Below are 18,871 nucleotides of genomic sequence, written 5' to 3'. Positions count from 1 at the left end.
ACAACAGACACCCCCCCACACACACCGGCGCTGCCCCGTGCTTTAACGCTTTAATCAACGTCTTTGCCCCGGCCTTGGGGTGCGGCCGGGGGAAGGTGCAGAACTCGCTGGGGCAGTCATCCAGGCGTCTCTTGTCTCACGTCCTCGATGAAAACCTTTCTGCAGAAGCCACGAAGACCCCTTGGTCAAGTCACGATCGAGCAAAGACTGAAGGACACCCCCACCCCGGAACGGTGCCTGTAACATCCCCAGACACTCGCACTTCGTTAAAGAAATTAAGAGTAGTGCCCGTCATTGAGTACGTGCAACGGCAGCTTTCCCTGTAGGGGGTGCGGTGGCCGGAGAACTCAGGCTGGTTGCTGGTTGTGCTCCAAATTCATGCACCTGTGAGCAAGTTGCTTTGTCTCTCTCAGTCTTGGTTTCTGCACATGTTGAAGAGGGATGAAGATACCAGCCCCAGTGGCCTGGAGTGGAAAGGGAACAGGGAGGTGGCAGGACCCTGCTTCCGAGTTACCTGGGAAAATGTGAACAGACATTTAAATGTGACCTGGAAATTGTGAAAATGATTTCATGGGGGCTTTTGCTAGTTAACTTCAATTTTATTTTGTGTAGTGGAGATGAGGCATCACCAGGAGACAGGTCCCACACACAAGTGCGTTTTCCCACTTCCTTCAGAGGGGAGGCTGCGTGTGTGCTGGCCCGCTCCTCGTGCCCTGTGTGCTGGGGTAGATAACCACATCATCTTCAGTGTGTGCTCCTGAAGATGTCTGGGGTTTTCCAGGAAGGCTCGAAGAGGAATAAGTCTTTGGAATGACTCTTTTGACCTTACCGCAGTTCTGCAAAAAACCCTGTGGAAAATTCTCACTTTCTAAAGCCCCTTTAGCAAGGGCCCACAGAGCGCTGCCTTGGGAATGCATGCATGTAACGGCTTGTATGTGTTTGCGGGAGTGATGCCATGGAGAAAATTCCCAGGCTTGTCTCTGGGGCTCACAGAGATGCAGCAGGAGAATAAGTGTGAATTGGGGTTAATTCTGTAAAAGCAGCCAGGTATGAGATGATCAGGAACACCTTGGTGTTACGTGCGCTGAGATGAGGACAGACTGCCTCACGTTCTGACAGCTGAACTGAATGCCAGAGATGTCAAAAAAGGATTTTTCCTCTCTCCCTGCAGCCTCTGCTGTAGGTAATCACTGCAACTGACTGGCTTGGAAGGGTGGAATTCTTCCTTTTCTGCAGTATTGGGTGTTTGGGGAAGGACAGAACAGAGTTTTGTTTCCTCAAAAGGGAGGCTTGTCACTGCAGTCTTTCAGTCCTTATTCCTGCTTGTGACACTGAAGTTTGTCCTTCTAAGCCAGCTAGCAGGTGCCTGTGGTTTGAGGCCTGGCTTCATTAGCGACCAGCTGATGCTCTTTAGCTGATGGTTTGCTTCAGCTGCAGGTGACCAGCACCCCTTTTAGCACTGCTGGGAACACCTGCAGGGGAGGCTCTCGGGACAGGGATACCACCAAGTGAAATAACGGAGGTTTATTGTCTTGTAAGAGGAGGTGACAAACCTGATGTCTTCCTGTCCCACTGGGAAGCTTTTGGACAAAGGCAGGGTGGTACATCTAAGGAATGAAGCAGAGAGATATCTTGCTGATACGCACAAGCAAGCTGCCCGCTGCAAGGGTGGGGAGCACCTGGTCCTTTCCCACCTGATTCTTTGGGAACCGTTCACACCTGCTCATGGTTTACATGGATCAGTAGTTGATCCATCTCAGTTGTGCGTGTTTCTGGCTGGTGTGAGGCGATGCAGGTCAGGCCCCGAGCCTGGCACCCAGTTGTAGCCTTCCCAGATTGCACAGCCTTGGCAAGGGGACAGAGTAACTGCACCGGAGCCCGTAGCCTCAAATGGGTAGTTGTCAGCAGGGTATGTGACCAATTTATCTGCATTCTTTCATAATCTCAATGTAATTATATTGTTTACTTATTTATTTTCTTGTGCTGCCATTGGTTTGTCCTGAGACACCAGGTTCCTGCAGATCACGGTGCCCCTTTCCTCAGCCACTCCGCAGAAGGTTTCTTCCCAGCATCTGCACTAGCTGCCTGCTGCTGCGAGCAAGTGCTGAGTGCTTGCAGTGCTGAGGCTCTGCCTCCCTTGGGTGGTCTTGCATGCAGCATCCAGCAAAAGATAAAAAAGATGAGACATTCATGGAGACACTCTTGCTGCTCTAGCTCCAGGCAAAGCCAGCAGCATGAGCACTTCTGTCAGAACAAGTGACACAGTAAGTTTAGCACAAGCTCACAGGTCACAACAGTGGTTTTTATTCCGTAACTTGTGGGTTGTGCAGGACCTAATTTGCTGTATGTTGATTTTGACGGTACCCCATGTGAGCAGTGCTGCAAGATCAAGGTCACTTGATGTACAGGAGCCCTTATTGCATGGGCGAAAAGAGCCTGTCAAAACTATCGCTTGCTGCAGAGCTCTGTGTGTGTGGATAAACAGGCTGGTTTTGTGGAACGTCTTATGGAAGCTTAATCTTGTTTATCACTTGGAGAACAAAATTGTCAGAAGTTTTGGACTGAAATTTGTGATGTGTGTGTTTTAAGAAGTTAAACATTTACCTGTCATCTTCCTGCTCCCACCAGTAGCTGCCCCTGCCCCAGCCAGGGCAGTGCTGGTGGCTGGGCAGAGGGGATGCCTAGGTTCCCAACAGAGGTGGCCCACTGCCTCCAAACCTAGGCAAGAAGAAAAAAGTAAATTTTACTTCTGGAAAACAGGCTGAGGGCGACTGAAAGAGGGGGCAGCAATACTGACCTCCTCTCTTCCCTTCCTCCACCTGAAGGTCAGCCGAGCCCCTAGCAGCAGGCTGCCCTCAGCAAGCCGGTGCCAGGTCCTCCCCAGCAGACAGAGCACCGCTGAAGGGAACCACCGAGTTAGAACTGCAGGGACAGGGGGTCGCTTTGCCTTGTTAAGAATACACTTTAATGAATATACAGCGTAATCTCTTCTGCTTTCTTCCCTACTCTTAAATCAAAGAGGGATGGTTTGAAAAATGAGCTGCAGATGCCTTTTGTTGCCAGCCAGGTCTCTGAGAGGAGAAGGAGTGGTAATTAAAGCAGCTGCCTGGTACTTTTAAGTCCTTCTACTTGTCCCAGTAAAAGGGTGACATTTGCCTCTAAGTAGTGCACGTGATGTCAACTGCTCTGGTAACAGTCTGTGTAGGAATGGGATCTTGTGGTAGTGGTTCGTGCCAGCTGCAAGCCATGTCCCCTTCTCACAGAGACATGAGCCCACAGTGGTTTCCAGATCCCTTCTCAGGCAGGTGCTTGCCCTGCTGTAGGCATGGCTGTGCAGTTAGACCCGATTTGACATCCAGGTGACTACGGTGGCTGGTGGTGTTGGGTTCACTGTGTTTTCATGTCACAATTTGGTTTTGTCTCATTAGTAAGAATAAGCAAGCTCAGACATTCTACAGATGATGAAAGACATGTTGGGAAGATACTTGTCAAGAAGAGCTTTTCTCCCCCTCTAGTCTCACTCCTCCAAGTAAGGTACACGTTTTTACGCTCGTATTTAGCTTTGCATAAGTTGTCATCACCTTTTATGTGGCCAAGTGAGAATTGGGGTACAAGAAATAAGAGTTTTGAATGTGTGTGGTTAAAAAAGAAAGATTATTTTTAACTCAGCACTAATGCAGACATTTTGAAATTCCCTTTCTTAATGGCCAGGGAGATAAAATGAAAAGATCCTTCACTCACCAGCCCATCTCCCAGCAAAACCGGTGTCTAAAGTTCTCGGGCTGCTGCTAATCCTGGGCTAATGCTGATGAGCAGAGTGTGATGATGAAGCTTTCTTTGAATTCCTGGAGAGTCTAGCTGGGCTGAAAGGCAAGGAATTCATCCTACACATTAGTTGATTTAAGCCCAAGATAAACCCAAGTTGTAGAAACATCTTGACTTGTCAATGTTTTGTATGAAAACAACCAGAAATCCGCCCCTCCTCCACCTGTCACATCTGGTGTCAGGCAGAGGCTTGTCCTCCTTTGGGTGTTGTGTGCTCTGGAATTAGCTCCTGGAAACAGCGTCCTGGGGAGTGGCAGAAGGATGACCTTACCTCTGTGGCATGTGCCAGGGCTTAAAGCTATCAAGGGACACAAGAGCTTCCTTGATGAAGTCATGTTTTGTGTTTACCTCCCTTCACTAAAACAACACTTGGGATCTGTTAATTCGGCAGTGGCAGTCCGGAGGGGCACTGGGAGGCGCTGGGGGGTGATGCTTGTAAAGCACCCGGTACTGGGCAGAGCACTGCAAGACAGGGAGTGTTATTGTGTCTGTAATCCCTGACAGCACTTCCTTCGTCCCCTCTTCATTAGGGACCGGTGCAGGTAACTGAGCTGGACCTGCTGGCGGTGTCTTGCCTTGTCTGATGTGAGGGGTGCAAGGTGCATGGGCTTAACGTGGGCTTCCTCTGACCAGGTGTGTCTGGGGTGGGTGCTAGAGGTTCCCCTGGCAGGGGGAGGGTTGCAGGCTGATGCTTTAGTATGAGACAAACCCATCGCTGCAGGGGTCTCACCCACTCTTGAGAAGGTAAGAGCTTGCCCAGAGGAGAAGTTTCTGTTGCTTAAAGTTTGGCTTGTTTCCTGGGGTTTAAAGTTTGTTTTTTTCCTAGGGTTTAAAGTTTTATGCATCCCTGGGCATACGCCTGTGTGTTGATAGGGTCTTCTCACCTATGGAAACATGGGGGGCGTTGGCACCCAGTGTGAAAAACTGGGGAAACTGAGGAAGCCAGACGGCAGCACTGAACGATAAATCTAAGGTTAAACAATAAGACAGAGAGAGGAGCCGCTGCTTGGCTCCTTCCTCTAACTAGGTACGTTCCTTCCTGCAGGAGCTGATGTACAGGGATGTGTCCGAGGGCTGGACTGGGCCAGGTGGCTGGGACCCTGTGGGACACCCTGGGAAACTCTTTCCCGACCCTCGTTGCCCTGACTCGTGAGGTTTGCCAGATCGCGCTCTCAAACCGTTGGCACCTGGAGCGATGACAATGGGCCTATATTGGCAATTTCATTAATGAGCATCAGTTCTTCCCAGATGCTTGTTAAATATATCATTTGCTACAGAGGCAAGTCTTTCTTGATGAAAAGCCCTCTCCATTTTCTTGGAAAAACAATTGGTTAATGAGCTGGTTATCGAGAAATGCATTTATTTGTCTTTAACTGCATGAAGAAAATCTGCTTCTGCAATGAGAGAGGCAGAGACCCAGTGTGAATCTGGTCACGTTTGCTCTGCAGCAGGGGTGGCTCAGGCGCAGCCCCAGGTGATGGTGGGGCTGGGGGGGACGTGGCTCTGCCCTGTGCTTTGGGAACCCCCAGAGGAGCCCTGTTGGGATCTCCACTGGCTCCCCAAGGGCCCTTTTTCTATCTAACCAAATCTAACCAAAGGGCCCTGGTGGGACTCGGCTTTAAGAGAGACATGCAGTGGTGGGGAGGGAGGAGGGTGGAGGTCTGGGTGGCCAGGAAGGAGAGGAGGGGAGGCTGGGCAGTCCCTCCCTCCCCTGCGAAGCCTGCTTTCTCCGGTTTTGATAGGAAAGGAGTTGAATACATAGGGAGACTTCCTTTTCTATCGTTCCCTCATTTTCATGCTTTTTTCTTCTATCTGTTTCCCACCCTTCTCCCCAGGGTAAGTGCTCTTTTTGCTGCTCAGACCAAGTGTTTCTGAACTTACATGAGACAACCAGCAAGGACATGATCAGCCACCAGTAAAGAAACCAGCTTTAGGTATTGGATTAATATTCCTCTCCTTTTTTTTTTCTTTTTTGGTTGGTTTTTTTTTTCAGATTTGTCATCATGAGCCTGTTGTTGTTTGAGTCCATCTGCATTTTCCTGCTTTCCCAAGGTATGTTTAAGGTCATCATTTTGCATCGGTGGTGGTTTCTGTCTCGGATGCTTCCCTGTCTCCAGCTAGAGTTCCTCATTCTGAGGAGTGAGAGCCAAATCAGTTCCTCTCCGGGAGTTTTATGGATAAACCTCTGAAATATAGTTTCTCACAGGAGAGGAGAAAATTATACCTGGAGAAACAGCTTTTCTGAGAATTTGAACACGACTGATTTGTATGTGAAGTATCTAGTTGATACGGGATAGTGCACAGGAGTCAGGTCCTTGGCGTTTTTTGTGCTTTCTGTGTCCCTGCTAGAAGGAATTTTGTCCCATAGTTACACTGCTGTGTCACCAAATTATTTTTTGTAAATGTGACGCCTAGATAGCAAAACTGTTTTTGTTGCTGTAAGATTGAAGCCTGCAAGTCTGTCTTTTTTCTTTTTTCTTTTTTTTTTAAAGGCAGGTTTTAGTGTTGATGGTGATTATCTGTTTGATCCCACAGTTTTACTGGTGTTGGGTGTACAAGAAATTCATGCTGACCAGAAGATGATCAGCAAGATCTCAGCTGCTGGCCAGTGTAAGTTTGTTTCTTAACGCAGGTATTTTCTGTTTTCTGAGTTCCTTCTTTATTTGCTTTTCTTCTTTTTCTAATTTAGCTTTTTTGATTTATTGGACCCCATTCAGTCCATAAAGTCCCCAGCACAGCGTTGTGGCTACTTCTGCCCTAGCCCCGCTTTCCCCCTCACTGGTATTAGCTCTTCTGGGATGCTGACCTACTCTGTTTTTCCCAGATTGGCTATTTTCCAGCTGGCTGGTGTTTCTGTTGGTTCCTTCAGAGCTTGTTTCAAGCAATACTGATTTAAGGAGCTGTGTTTAGTCACAGCCTTGATCAGACCTCCCGTGTGGCTAATTTGTTCAGGCTGTAGAGCCAGCACCAGCCACGATGCTGTGAGCAGGGACGACTGGGCTCTGGCTGGCCACAGCAAACCATGCTCCACAGCAAACCGCAGCTCCCTTGATGTACGTGCAGTCGGTTACTTTACATACTGTATCGTGCATTCTCCTGTGAGATGTTATTTTCGACTGTCTCTCTGCCAAGCGATAAATGACATTGTTTTCCTATGCTGGGCATGCCCTCCAGCCCCATCCTTTAGCACTATATGTCCAGCTCAGACTTCCCATCCTGGTTTTGGTATTTTGTCATGTCATAAAAATATTTGTCATATTTTTTGAAATCCCCTGTTGTATTTGGATGTTTCTCACTGATGCACATCACCAAGAGCCCTTTGGTGGGCTGCAGCCATCCCGCTTACAAGTCCCTGCGAAAGAGCTGCATTGCTGCAGCTGTGCACCTGCAATATGGAGACTCCTGCTCCTCACACTGCTGAACTCCATACTGGGCTGGAGGCACAGCAGTTTTCTCTGTGCATGCTTAGGCAGGCAGCCGGAGCCAGTGACGGTGGGTGAGCACCCGGGCTGTTGCATCTCTGCTTTCAGCTGGGCCGGGAGGACGAGGCTGACAAGCCAGGAGGGTGCTGGCAGAGGGGCCGTCCTCCGGCTTGTCCCCAGCGCAGTGCTGCAGGGCAGGGCTGGTTGCCCTATTAGAAGAACCAGTGACCCAGAAGAGAATGCTTTATAACTTTTCATCCCTCATATTCTGGTAGTAGAAAACCCTAATTATAAATTCAGATTTTTCTCTGCATCATTCCTGCTAGCGAAAGGTGGTAGTAATGGGGACAGAGAAATGGTTTGGGTCGAAAGGAGTCTTAAAGGTTGGTGTGCTTGCTCCCTCTGTTGGGCTTCTGGATTCAGTTTCCCTTGAAGTTGGTTCTGATAAATGCTGCTGGTGTGTAAAATTTCTGTGTAAATCCTTTGAAAATGTCTCTTCAGAGTCTGCAGGCTACCTTTTTTGAATTATGATTTATTATTGGTTTTGTCAGTGAAATTATGGGCTTCCACTGCAGCATAAGCACCTCAGGAACTTGTACTTTGGAGCAGTCATGTTCGTGTGGGTAGGGGTGATACAGGGACACATCTCGGAAGACAAGATAAAAGGCAGATTTTTGTTTATCTCTTTCTCCTAGTGATGCAGTGCTCTGCTTCCTTAGATGTCCTTTTCCTCTTGGACAGCTCCTACAGCATTGGCAAAGGAAGCTTTGAAAGGTCTAAGCACTTCGTAGGCAAGCTCTGTGATGCCTTGGACATCCGTCCAGACAGGGTGAGTGTCAGAAATGTCTCATTTTAGTTTTTAAGCGGCTTGGCAATGTGTGGAAAGGTCAGTGATAAAGTGCTGAGTGAAACTGCAAAATTCAACCTGCCATGGGGTCAGAGGATTTATTCGGAAAGGTGCAGTGGAGGTTTGTGAAGCAGTGGTATTGGAGGACACTTCTTGATTCCTCACAGGTTTTAAGGAGTTCCATTTGGACTTGGGAAAAGACATACTCTTTCAGGTTAAAGATTGTGATTTGGGGTTTTTTTTTTACTGATTTTTATTTTGGTTTGGATGCTTTTGATCTTTTTGTTGTTTTTCCCTGGAAAGTTGCAGAATTAGTCTCTGGGAAGTCAATCACCTTACACACAGATGTAAATGATAATAGTAAGCTTGCTGTGCTCCTCCTAGAAGGTCTCTGTTCCAAAATAAGCCAAAAGGGCAGAAGGGAAAGAGTTCATTGCAAGACACCAGCTGCATACTGCGGTGTCTAAGGATCTGCATGCTGCCATAGGTCTCCCAGATATGATCACCATGCTGCCCACCTGCTTGTGTTCAGTGCACTTAATGCTGGTGCTCACCAGAGAGAAGAACATAGAACTGGCCAGCTGGGATTGCCAGCTGAAGTCCAGGCAGCTGGTGTCTACAGATACCTGGTACAGAACATGTTAGGATGACAGAACAGGTGTGGATATGCCGAGTTTTTTCTTACCCACTCCTGTTCTGGACCTTGGCTCAAGTCAGCATCTGATTTTGGGTGCCACGCGTCTGCAAGGAGCGATGGGAGCTGTGCTGCTGGAGCCACTGTCTGGGCTCCCTCAGGTCTTACCCACTCCTGGAGCCACCCCTGAGGCACCTCTGGGCCTGCATGACACATCCCAGGGTTTCTCTCAGGGGATTTCAAGCCAGACCCAGCTGTGCATCCAGTCCTACATCATGCTGTCCTAGCCAGGGGCTTTGGAGCAGGCTGGGGTAGTTGCTGTGCTTGATTCCCTATCAGAGCATTTCCAAATAAATGTCAGGTCTTTGGGAAGGTTGTGGCAGGGATGCAAGGTCTCTGTGTAGCAGGAAGAGGAACCTGAGGCAGGACAGAGTGTGGGTCTGGGCTTGCTGTGACTTTGAAGACCCCTAGTCCATGTCCGATTCTCCAGAGAGGTCTGGGAGCGAAGGAACAGAGGCAGGTCTTGTGTTTGCTCCTGGTTCCCACAGCAGGGATGTTTAGACTTGTATCCAGAAACCTCCTCCAGACCGACTACCACCATTGTTCCAGGTCCTAAAATGGAAAGCTGCTGCTCTGCCCCTGTTGCAGGGTCCTGTGGAAGCTGAAATTGCCATCCCCTCCCTGCATTTTCTCGCCTAAGAAATCTTTCCCCCTGCAGCTCTGAGCTTAGGCGCAGCACAGGAAGCTTTCTGCAGCTTGGGCAGTGATGGTAAGGAGTCACAGCGCGTGTGTGAGGCTTTGAGAGGTGCTAGGTGGCTCAGGGTAAACGAGCATTGCGTTTTGTGCCTCAAACTGAATTGACTGAAAGTAGAGGCTTCCATCTAGGAACCAACTGCAAAGTAGGCTTAAGCAAAAGAATTTGTCCATTCAATGCTTGCAGATTGGATGGGTCAGTTTTTTTCAAAATACCATTCTTCTCCTTGTCTTTCTCTTAATCCTCATGCACACTGGACTGGAAATCAGTTGCCTTTTCACCTTTGAAGTCATCGCATTCCATAAAACTTCTTATAAGGCTTCAGTGAAATATTCTGGATGTGTTGCCCAATACAAACAACTCAGTCTGCATTTTCTACTATGGAAAATGGTTTTAGAGGAGATAGTGGAAAAATAATTGATTTGTGTTGCCTGTTGTGCTCAATGCCAGAGGGAGCTGCTTGTAGTAATGGAAAGATCGCCGGCACGATGTGTAAATCGCTTGGTATAAAAGGTTTTTATATTTATAAGCTTATGGTCCTTGAGGCTACTAGCTGCTCTCAATGGATAAATATAGATCTTGAGCTGCCTGTAACTGCAGCAGAGGCTCCTGTTGTTTGCAGATGAATTATTTTTGCCTTGTTTGTGGTCAGTGTAGGTAATGACGTGGTCTGTGCTCTTTCTGGATGTTCATTTAGAGTGCCAGTGGCTCAACGTGGAAAACGGTTTGTCTCAGTATAATTTAGTCTTCCCAAATCTGTAAACTGATCAAACAAGTAAAACTGTCTCATAGACACCTTTCATAATCTTTAACCTTTTCTTTTAGGTCCACGTGGGAGTGATACAGTTCAGCTCAGTTCCCCACCTTGAATTCCCACTGGATTTGTATCTAACCAAACAAGAAGTGAAAGAGAGTATCAAGAGGATTATGTTCAGGTCAGCTTATTTTACAGCTTTTCTCTTTTTCTGGGTTATGTATGATATCTGGACTGAGAGTTTTTTTGAGGTCCAGACATTTCTGCCTCTGCCATGCATACACCAACATGATGCCCCTGGGGAGAGCAGTGGATGAACACTGTGATCCATAATCCACAGTCTGCTAAAAATGCGCAGCCTTGTCTGTCTTTGTCATTGAAGGCTGATAGAGGAGAAAGTGTTCAGTGTCCCACTATAATGTGGGAAATAAGGAAGAGTTTTCCATGACCCTCCTGGCAAGTTTTTCTGGCTGTTTGTGCGAGGCAGTGGGTTATGTCCTTCCAGGGAAGAGCAAGCATGGCATTTCCACCTGGCTGAGCAAAGGCAGGACGGGGTGCATCTTCATTTTTTGGTGGTTACGATTTCCTTTGTTCTGCCTTTGAGTTAGTGACAAATTGCTGGGCCCTAGGTATCTGTGCATGCATGTCTGCTGAATTCAAGAGGATCAGGTTTTCAGACAGAAACATTTTTTCTTCCTGAATGTTAAGACTTGGATGTATTCCCATGACCTCAGGAAATGGAGCCAGAAAACCAAAGCAGCACTGTCCTTAGAAACTCTCAAAATCCAAACTTTTCATCTCTGAGAAATACGTTTGGATCTACAAAGGATCTAAGAACCACGCCAAAATAACACTTGTTTTGATGATAGATGAGGTACTGATACGGCCTGCGGGTGTCTGCTCTTTCTTCAGCTGATGTGTGCTAGGGCTAAAGGTTAGATTGACATTTCTCACGGGTGTCTGCTGCTCTCCACATGATGCACATATTGCAAGCAAATGTGATCACTTTCAGCTTTTTCAAGCAAGATCGATTGGCTGGGGTTTATTGTATTGCTTCCGGTCAGTTAATCAAATCAAGAAAACCTCTCACATAAAATTACAGGAAAATCTTACAGGAAAACAAGATACACTTCTCTTTGGCTGTCGCTTGAATATCTGTGAGAGCAGAGAAAGCAAAGCAGTGTTTGGTGTCTGGCACTGAAATTCCTTGATGACAACACACGGATGCTGACAGATCAAACGGAAATAATGACCTTGTGCTTGGATATTTCATCTAGTTTAGATGAAAAGCTGACATTTAAAGGTTGATAATAGTTACGTATGGATTCCAGTTGGCTTCCAAAAAACCCAGGTGTTTGACGTCCCGGTTGAGAGGCTTCTTGATGTACTTCTGACGAGCCTTTGGCCAGCGGGGCGTTTCCTGATTTCAGCCCTGTGCTTTGGGCATAGAGCTGGGAGCACTGGGAAGGAGGCAGCACTGGACTGAAGTGAAGCTTTTGTGATTTATTCGGAGACTGCCGGTCTCTCTCTGTGAATCCCATCCAAGTAGCTTTTGAATTCATGGGCCAATTTCAACGAAATCTGGCAGTAATCTCGGAAGTTAAGTTTCTTACGGATTTCTCTCATATGAGTCAATGGCTGGTTACAGGAGAGAAACCTTCTTAGTGCTGTTTCTGAGAAAAGGCAGCAGGTAAAGTCCAGATCTCCTTCGGTTTCAGAAGACTCTTACTGGAGTACTGCCCTAAACACACACCCACTGCATCGAAATCCAGTGAACCTCCAAATGCAGATCGATAAGAAACTGAATTTAATGAGGTTTGGTGCAGAGACTCTTTATTCCTTTTTTTCTAATCCTCGGGCCTCACATGGGCACAGCTTACCGAGTTCATCAAGATTTAGTCATCAGACTGACTGTGCACAATGTATTTTCCCTGACGCACAAGCACTTTTCACTGGAGTGTTTGACAGCTGCTGACATCTGGTCAGGAGAAGTCAGATTTGTTCATGCTGTGAACACGCAGTCGTCGGGTGTGCTTTGAAATGGTGGAGTGCAGAGGAGGCAGTACCGACAGAAAGAAGTTCAAAGCAAAAAGGCCCGGCAGGTATCGAATTAGAAAGTTTCTGTGGAGGTCAGAGGGTAGATGGAAAATAATAAACCTAGGCATGATCAAATGCTTTTCTAGAACAAGCAAATTGGATGTCAGGTGCTAAAGTAAATGATGGATATTCAGAAAGCGAATGGGGTGTGTTTGTGTCAGCACAGCTGATGGAGAATGTGATGCCTCCAAGGAAGGACTAACATTTGTCGTTTGGTTCCCCTTGCTTGCTCTGGATGACAATAAAAGCAGCTGTAAAAGGCAGTCATGGGAAGTGACTTATACCACAACTCCTTGGATGGAGTTAGAAGACAGCTGGGAAAGTCTCCTCCGATCTAGTGGCTTCATTATCAACAGGTCTGGAGTGTGTTCCCAGTGAGCTGGGCCCTCTCTGTTATCAAATGTCCAGTTGGGGCCGGCACACTACAGACCTCTCACGTTGTGCAGATGGCTAACTATCGAGAAGGGAAGAGGGAGACTCACGTCCATGCAGGATTTACCCCTTTGAGATAAGCAAATGTTTAATCCTCCAAAACCAAAAAGAGAGAATGTGTTGTAGGCAGGGATCAAAGCTAGTGACAGTAACTGAAGAACTTGCAGCGTAGGTTGCCCTTGTTTTTTTACAGGGGGTGAAAGGATTTTCCCAGTGTGGTGTGATGTAGCAGGGTCTTAGCCTGGTGACAACTGGGTGGGGAACGTAGGTGGTTGATGTGAAGCTCAAATGGGTTGCATCGGGCGGCTGGCAGCAGGGGCTGAGGTGCCTGGGTAGCCTGAGTCTCCGAGTGCGGGGGTGGGTGTGGAGTTGGGGCAGCTGGGGCTGATTTCACCCAGCCACCTTGAGATCCAGCTGCACAGTCCAACAGACCTCCTCTCCAAGGTCTCCGTGAGGTTACCCATGGCTTTTACTTACATAAAACTTCAGTGTTTGGCTCAGAATGTAATCACTCCTGTCTCAGCCCGACAGAGATCATAATTTTATCTATAATTTTGATGACATTTCATGATTCCTAGAACGTGGAGCCTAGCCTTGAGTAGGCATCTCTAATAGTCACTTAAAGTTATGTCTTGAAAACAGAGGACAGTCCCTGCCCCACGGAGCTCACCAGCAAGAAGTAACAACTAGAGTGAATGTGGTTGTTTCTGTGGGCTGCACACCTTGTCCTTTCCCTCCTAGACCTCTGTGTATGTATAGCACTCCCCTTTTTATTCCTTTCTGCTTTTTTTTCAGCACCCTTTGTGATGAGGGGCTCCTTCCCAGTTCACATCCCATATGCCATCGCCAAAGAGACCCTAGTGCTGTGCAGACACTGGCCATAACCCTCCCTGCCTGCAGTGAGCATCTCTTCTCTTGGGTGCACACTGCTGCCAGAGGGACCTCTCTGTTCCCTCCCAGGGGCTTTTTGCTGGTGTGCAGCATACCTCTCAGACAGACACTCTGGTGTAGATGGGCTCAGCAGGGCAATCAGGCTCTTAGGTTAAGGAGGCTTCCAGCAATTCTTATTCTTTATTAATCTCACAAGAAATGAGTCTCAGGATTTCTAAAGCATCTTTGTCTAAAGCTGTTCCCTGGCAAGCTTAACTTTTTTTTTTCTACTAATACTGCATTCAAGGTTGCTTTCCTTGGGAGTTACTGCACGGCTGCAGGGCTTGATGTTTGCTGCTCCATAACACTTAGCAACAAACCATTTACCTGCTGATTTATGTCACGTGTCACCACTGGAATGTGCCCCCTTTGGCACCTGAGTCCTGGTGTGGGTTTAGTACTTTGCTGCTGAGAGGATTGCTGAGTATTGAACTAACTGCTTTCTACCTCTGAAACATTTCCTTCTCCAGGGCAGAATTTGAGGGCAGTCAAAATATGGAGGCAGCTGGTTCCTTGCACCACCAGAAACTGCTTTTGTGGGGCCAGGGAAGGGAATAGATATTTTGTGGGCAAGGACCTGGGATCAGTGGTCAAACCTGCCTCTGTCATCTTTGGTCCAAGATGACGCTTAGTTTTCATTCCTTCAGAGGTGACTTGCACATCCCTCCATCCTGCTCCCCAGGCCCATGTCTCTTCAGGACCACCCCATCAGTCAGCTCTGCAGAGCAGATTTTCAGACAGGATCACCTGACGTGTCTGCAAGTCTGTCCCTTCATCTCTCAATATCCTGTTCATTTGTAACCAAAGGATGGCAGGACTATCTTCATCCCGCTTTTTGAGTTACATGTACTGGAAGAAGTTGTTGATGGAAGAGACCCCCAGGCAAGCTCCGTGATAGCCTAGACCCCAGCCCCGAGGGCTCCCAGGCTCTGCCAGTGCTTCAGGACACAACTGCAGTGCAGGCCCTCTGAGGAATAAGGCAGCTTTGGGCATCTGAGCCACAAACAAGCTGAAGTGAATAACCTGTGCCACGTTTTAAATGGCCTTGTGCTTCTTTCAGGTGATCCCATCTCCAAAAGGAGAAGTGACAGGTACAGCTTACGTGAATGTCAGTGGCTGATGCACCTTCTCTGTCATACTGGTGCTGCTGGCAAACAGCCTAGCAGATGAGTGTGTTGCTTTTAACTGTGTTCAGCATGGTTTTAGACAACTGAAGCATCAGGTGGCTTTTCTTAATGTTTACTTTCCTCATGTAAAAGGTGCTGGTGAAGCCGTGAAGAAAGCATGCTTTGCGTTCAGTCCTTCTGAGTTTGCAGGGGTACACTAGGAAGCTTTCACCATTTGTCTTTCAAGGAGCTTTACTACAGGACAGACAAATGACTTTTTGTAGAAAAGCAAATTAACCTGAAGGTCAACCAGAGAGGAAAAAGGCAAGGACCCCCTGCACACTGTGGGACTGCAGCCTGTCAGTGACAAGCTGGGACGCGTAGCTCCGTGCCTGAGCTCTTGGCCTAAGAACAGCAGAAGGACCCGTGGAGGGAGAGGGATGGTACACGACAAGAATTTATAGTGTGTTTGTGTGTCCAGAGAAAGGAAATCACTTTGAAATGCTGGTCATTGTTCGTTTTGCCCATTTGTACTGTGTTTCTGTCTGGAGTACAAGAGGTTGTTGTAAAACAGCTTTTCCACACAACTCGTAAAGAAGTGACTGCAGTTTCCAGGTGGAAAAACAGAAGCAGATGAGCTGGAAATAAAACTCAAATACTCTGCTCCAACGTGCACCAGGAGTCTTCCGGAGACTATTCTGGGTTGGAGAGGAGGGAGGCAGGAGGGAGCAGATGGGATCTGTGGATAGGAAGGTGACGAGAATGACAGGATTAGGTATCTCTGTAGATGTATGGTGTGACAACAGGCAGAAATATGCTAAGTTCCCCATTACCAGAGGGTGGAAATTTGAAAATCAAATGGTAAATTCAGTAGCAGGAGAAGAGCTTTCATTTCGGCTTTTCTGATTTTATATCCCTTCTTTCTAGAGGTGGGAGCACAGAGACAGGTCGGGCTCTGAAGTACATTCTCCACAAGGGATTCCCTGGTGGCAGAAACTCCAGTGTCCCCAAAGTCCTGATCATCATTTTGGATGGAAAGTCCCAGGGCAGTACTGTGATGCCTGCAAAGCAGGTGAAGGAGAGACACATCACGGTTTTTGCAGTGGGAATAAAACTTCCAAGGTAGGAAACTTTCTACGTAGTGGGAAATAGAAGCCCAGCTACCCAAATAGCAAGTCCTACTGAGTGAGGGATGATTTTGTGCTAGATATGAGTTTTGGAAAGAGGCAAGGGGAATTTGTGGGCTAATGCAGGCATGGAGGAAACACTAATTTGGTGGTTGGTGTAGAAGAGCCAGAGCTGAAGGAAGCTCTTCCACTGGGGAGCTGTGCTGCTGCCTCAGAGTGAACACACCACGATCTTGAAAACTGTTTGAAGGGTGTTATGGTTTTGCATCAGCTCTCTATTTGCTGCACAGCGTTTGTTTTGATACTCAATTCTTTGGGGATGACTAAGCGGTTGAACGCCCTCAACCCTTGCTCGGCAGGTGGGAGGAGCTGCATGTGCTGGCTAGCGAGCCCATGGAGCAGCACGTGCTCTTTGCTGGAGATGCCAATGATGCTGCCAACGGCCTGTACAGCACCCTCACTGGCTCTGTCTGCAGTGCCACTGCTCCAGGTAACCCCTGTCCTGGCTCCGCTTCCGTGCCCACGCTTTGAGCTTGGACCGTGTCACTGAGTGAGAAAGACGAGGCAGTGTCAGAAAGCGTACAGGGGAATCAGCAGGTGTAGCACTTCAAGGTAACCCGCTCCTGGTGCCCAGACTGGAGGGATGGCATGCTTGCCACCTCTGCCATACCTGCGAGCTGCGGGATCCTAAATTTTTCAGTGTCTCAGTTCACCTCTGAAAATGGGAATATTGGCCCTTGCAACATCATGGGGGTAGAGGGGTAAACACTGTTGTGTTAAATCTTCTAATGAACTTGGCTGTGTATTAAGAAGAGGCCACCAAGGGCTTGCAAGAGATAGAAGAAACAGAACTATAGTTGTCCAGAGGTAGAAGAAAATCAAATGCATGAATGATGAAGGCACCAGAGGGACTGAAAAATAGTCATTGAACCCTGAACTCAGCAGTGTGAGGTTTATAGCAAAGCAAAGGAGGCTGAATAGTGAGTACCCCAGACAGCGGGGTAGGCTGGTGAGCTTGCTGACAGAAAATTTCTCTTCGGGGTCTCATGGAGGCTCTTGAAGCATTGCCTGCTCTGCCCTTGGGAGGTAGGTAAGTAAGACTAACCCGTTTCAGAATGGCGCTCCGCTCCCACACAGACTTTGTATTTTCAGGCAGCTGATCCTAGTTTGCATTTGTTCTTTGTGACAGGCTGCAAGGTTAAATCCCACCCTTGTGAACGCAGGACCCTAGAGACCGTGAAAGAGCTGGCTGGAAACTACATGTGTTGGAAAGGCTCAAAGCAGCCAGATGCAGTGCAGGCTTTGCTGTGCCCTTTCTACAGGTGAGATGGGCACCCACGTCTCTAAAAGTGAGCAGGGCTGAGAGAAGGGAGATATACAGTAATGAGGCTTTTATGTGACCTTGACTATTTGTTGGGATAAAGATCCATTAGAAGATTAATGCAAACATGGTCTCTAGACCTAGGAAGAGGCTTCCCTGCTCTGACCATTGGCTGATGTGAGGAGCAGAGGGTAAGAGGAGGAGCTGAAACAAAGAAGCAGAAGATGATTAGCCCAGGAGCACCATATATAATAAAAATGGAACTGGGCTTAGTTTCCTACTTGCTGAACCAAGGTGCTTTGGAGTTTATACACCTCTGTACCAACTCTGCTGCAGAGGGTTTCTAGGTCTGGCTCCCTGTGTTGGTGCTAGTTCTGTTTTTGTCTACTCCGGCTTTCTTCCTTTCAGAGAAACCCCTTTTGCTTTGCTTGGCTTCCCTGGGGGGCTTGGGAAGGACTTTCCTATGGAGAGGCTCCAGTCACTGGCAGAAAATTGCCCGCCCCCCCCCCCGCCTCCAGGTCACAGTGCGGTGAGTTGTGTGAGGGAAATGTCGTCTTGCTCTGGGAGAGGAGGCTGGAGCTGAAATCCAATAAAGCATGTCAGATCTTTCAAGTAATATTGTCACCGCTGTCAGTACAGCGGGAGAAATGCCTTAAAAATGAGCTGTGAAGGGAAAGGTGGCTTTGTGCTCTTTGCTGATAAAAATAGCTGAGTGAAAGTGGTGGTGTACAGAAATCGGTTGGGGGAATTGTTTTTCCTTTGAAGGGATGCTTCCTGTGTTTGTTTTGATACTAGGCAGAGTAATGTTTGAAAAGCACCCCAGATCTGAGCTGTGCATCGATGGCCTGCTGCATAGATATACTGGGGGATGATTGTATGGAGAATTTCAGCCATATCCTAATGTTTGTCAGCATTTCCAGATACTTGCACCTTGGAGCCAACGTGGGAAAGCAGAGCAGCTTGTGGCTTGCTTGCAGCATCCCGAAAGTGATGGTTTTGGCCACAGCTGCTGCAAGTTTGAGCAGCCCCAATTCAGAGCACTGGAAAATCAGTGGCATAGTAAAATTGTAGGTATTAAAGCAATAGAAACCTCATTAACAGGGATGAAAAAAAGAAAAAATCCTCTCACTGGCAGGAAGCAACATTAACTGCCTTTTGACCTGTGGCAAATATACGCTTCTGCTCTAGGGTTTGGTTGGGGTTTTTTTTTGTCACCTTAGGGCAGGGAAATGATGGAGGAAGTTGAAAAATTCCACTGTGAGGCACAGCTGAGGGCTGAGGATTTCTTCATAGTCTAAACCTTGCTTGTCCAGTAGTTAATTGGGTAAGTTAGATGCAGAGTTAATATTGAATAAGAAATTCTCTCTTCTGTAAAATTTCCTTTTTATTCCAATTTAGAGCAAAAATTTTAACATCTCTTCTGTAGCAACTAAAAAAATTAATGATTTGGAGCCTTAAAAATACATCTAGAATCTTTAAATGTAAAATATTAAAGTAGAATTCAAAACCAAAAGAGTAGATTCGATGAAATTGTTTTTTCTTCTGCCATCCCATTCAGAATGGGCATTTTCTTTTGAAACTTGTTTTGAAAAATTGCATTTTCAAAGGAAATTTGTTCCATT

General features: G+C 47.4%; 1 protein-coding gene across 2 annotated transcripts in view; it reads left to right on the top strand.

The window, feature by feature from the left end:
* The window catches only part of VWA2 (von Willebrand factor A domain containing 2), a 33,757-nt gene that overhangs the window by 579 nt on the left and 14,307 nt on the right, over nucleotides 1-18,871 (top strand). Inside the window, exons 2-8 of one of the 2 annotated variants that reach the window (XM_056352268.1) lie at nucleotides 5,819-5,877; nucleotides 6,361-6,435; nucleotides 7,943-8,076; nucleotides 10,308-10,417; nucleotides 15,729-15,923; nucleotides 16,288-16,418; nucleotides 17,118-17,250. In XM_056352268.1, the coding sequence (XP_056208243.1) occupies nucleotides 5,829-5,877; nucleotides 6,361-6,435; nucleotides 7,943-8,076; nucleotides 10,308-10,417; nucleotides 15,729-15,923; nucleotides 16,288-16,418; nucleotides 17,118-17,250 (827 nt within the window). In that variant the 5' untranslated portion in view covers nucleotides 5,819-5,828. Of the gene's footprint in view, nucleotides 1-5,818; nucleotides 5,878-6,360; nucleotides 6,458-7,942; nucleotides 8,077-10,307; nucleotides 10,418-15,728; nucleotides 15,924-16,287; nucleotides 16,419-17,117; nucleotides 17,251-18,871 lie in introns of those variants that run through there. The other variant, XM_056352269.1, reaches the window with a different exon arrangement.

The sequence above is a fragment of the Falco biarmicus genome, chromosome 9 (assembly GCF_023638135.1).
Source record: "Falco biarmicus isolate bFalBia1 chromosome 9, bFalBia1.pri, whole genome shotgun sequence".
Taxonomy (NCBI): domain Eukaryota; kingdom Metazoa; phylum Chordata; class Aves; order Falconiformes; family Falconidae; genus Falco; species Falco biarmicus.
The sequence above is the reverse complement of the archived record's forward strand: the minus strand, read 5'-3'. Positions and strand labels throughout refer to the sequence as shown.